The 2,500-nt window shown below is 44.9% G+C and overlaps 1 protein-coding gene across 2 annotated transcripts in view; it reads left to right on the top strand.

The window, feature by feature from the left end:
* Positions 1–2,500, top strand: part of LOC308146426 (CD9 antigen-like) — a 10,782-nt gene that overhangs the window by 20 nt on the left and 8,262 nt on the right. The window contains exon 1 of one of the 2 annotated variants that reach the window (XM_080518229.1): positions 1–416. This exon is cut by the window's left edge and continues 20 nt beyond it. In XM_080518229.1, the coding sequence (XP_080374355.1) occupies positions 348–416 (69 nt within the window). In that variant the 5' untranslated portion in view covers positions 1–347. The other variant, XM_080518230.1, reaches the window with a different exon arrangement.

Raw genomic sequence — 2,500 nt, 5'->3', positions numbered from 1 at the left:
ACACACACACACACACACACACACACACACACACACTCAGGATTTGGTGACAGATCCTGATTGTTTCCATTGTAAAAAGTTTCTCGTCACTTTTTCACAAATAAGCGTCATTAAAGGAGGAAAACTGTCCTGTGGAGGAAATGATTGAGAGGAGGGAGGAGTCATCCCAGCCCAGCCGAGTCTCAGAGGGAAGGCGAGTCTCAGAGGGAAGACGAGTCTCAGAGGGAAGGCGAGTCTCAGAGGGAAGACGAGTCTCAGAGGGAAGCAGAGTCTCAGAGGGAAGCAGAGTCTCAGAGGGAAGCGGAGCCTCGTTGGGTTTGTCGTGACTCCAGACTGAAGGCAGCAGGATGGCGGCGCTGAGCAGCGGGGAGCTGTGTGTCAAGTACTGCCTCTTCATCTTCAACTTCTTCTTCTGGGTGAGCTGGACTGGACCTGAGACTGGAACTGGAACTGGAACTAACTGGAACTGTAACTGTAACTGTAACTTTAACTATAACTAACTGTAACTTTAACTATAACTAACTGTAACTTTAACTGTAAGTGTAAGTATAACTGTAACTAACTATAACTGGGACTGAGACTGTAACTGTAACTTTAGCTGTAACTGTAACTATAACTGTAACTGTAACTGTAACTAACTGTAACTGCAACTGTAACTTTAGCTGTAACTGTAACTATAACTGTAACTGTAACTGTAACTAACTGTAACTGTAACTGTAACTTTAGCTGTAACTGTAACTATAACTGTAACTTTAGCTGTAACTATAACTGTAACTGTAACTGTAACTAACTGTAACTGTAACTGTAACTGTAACTTTAGCTGTAACTGTAACTTGGTCTTCCCTGTGAGTCTCTGGACTTTAAAACAACTTTAGTTTCTCTGTAACACGAATCCCAGATGAACCTTCAGGACACGTTGATGCTGTAACTGGTAACTGGTAACTGGTATCTGGTATCTGGTAACTGGTAACTGGTAACTGGTATCTGGTATCTGGTAACTGGTATCTGGTATCTGGTAACTGGTAACTGGTAACTGGTATCTGGTATCTGGTAACTGGTAACTGGTAACTTCCACACGTATAAGTGACCGACACACCAAGAATTTTTTCACCGCGGGTCACATGACACACTATTTAATATCACTGACACCCAATCAACCAATCAAGCAACCAGCCAATCAATCAATCAACCAATCAACCAACCAGCCAATCAACCAATCAACCAGCCAATCAACCAACCAGCCAATCAACCAATCAACCAATCAACCAATAAACCAATAAACCAATCAATCAATAAACCAATCAACCAATCAACCAATCAATCAAATCAAAACTCAGTTCTTTCACAGTAAAGTTCCAGACCAAACCCAGTTCTTTCACAGTAAAGTTCCAGACTAGACTCAGTTCTTTCACAGTAAAGTTCCAGACTAGACCCAGTTCTTTCACAGTAAAGTTCCAGACTAGACCCAGTTCTTTCACAGTAAAGTTCCAGACCAAACCCAGTTCTTTCACAGTAAAGTTCCAGACTAGACCCAGTTCTTTCACAGTAAAGTTCCAGACTAGACTCAGTTATTTCACAGTAAAGTTCCAGACCAAACCCAGTTCTTTCACAGTAAAGTCCCAGACTAGACTCAGTTCTTTCACAATAAAGTTCCAGACTAGACTCAGTTCTTTCACAGTAAAGTTCCAGACTAGACTCAGTTCTTTCACAGAAAAGTTCCAGCCCAAACCCAGTTCTTTCACAGTAAAGTCCCAGACTAGACTCAGTTCTTTCACAATAAAGTTCCAGCCACCAACCAGACGGTTTCATAATTTTCCATTCGTCAGATTTGAGCAAAAATCAAAAACATCAAGTGAATCTAAACAGTTTCGTTGCTTCAAAGCTTCAGACTGATTCTGCTCAGGTTGGACACCTGGAGGCCCCGCCCCCTGCCCCTCCCCCCGCCCCTCCCCCTCCAGGTGTGGTGCATAAAGCAGGTAGCAGCCTGAGAGAAGCAGAAGCTGTTGTTTGTTCTTCATCATGGGAGGAATGAAGGTCGTCAAGTACCTCGTGTTCGTCTTCAACTTCCTGTTCTGGGTACGTAGCGTCAGGGAGCGCCGTCTGGGTGGAGGAGGAGGAGGTGGAGGAGGAGGAGGTGGAGGAGGAGGTGGAGCTCCTGTGTGGGAACTGGAAATTACTCAGATTACTCTGACTTTGGCCGACTTTTACTTTCTCAACCAGCCGTCAGGAAACGTTTTCAACTCAAACTTGTTGTTCTACTCTGGAGGCGCAGCGGCTGCTCCTCCTGCTCCTCCTGCTGCTCCTCCTGCTCCTCCTGCTGCTCCTGCTGCTCCTGCTCCTCCTGCTCCTCCTGCTCCTCCTGCTGCTCCTCCTGCTCCTCCTGCTGCTCCTCCTGCTCCTCCTCCTGCTCCTCCTGCTGCTCCTGCTCTGCTGAGGAGTAAAATAACAAAACTGCGTTAACAAGTTAAACGTTTCAAATTAATTAAATTAACCTTATTTT

Source organism: Blennius ocellaris (genome assembly GCF_963422515.1).
Source record: "Blennius ocellaris genome assembly, chromosome: 22".
NCBI classification, from domain to species: domain Eukaryota; kingdom Metazoa; phylum Chordata; class Actinopteri; order Blenniiformes; family Blenniidae; genus Blennius; species Blennius ocellaris.
This window is presented reverse-complemented; position numbering and strand designations above follow the sequence as displayed.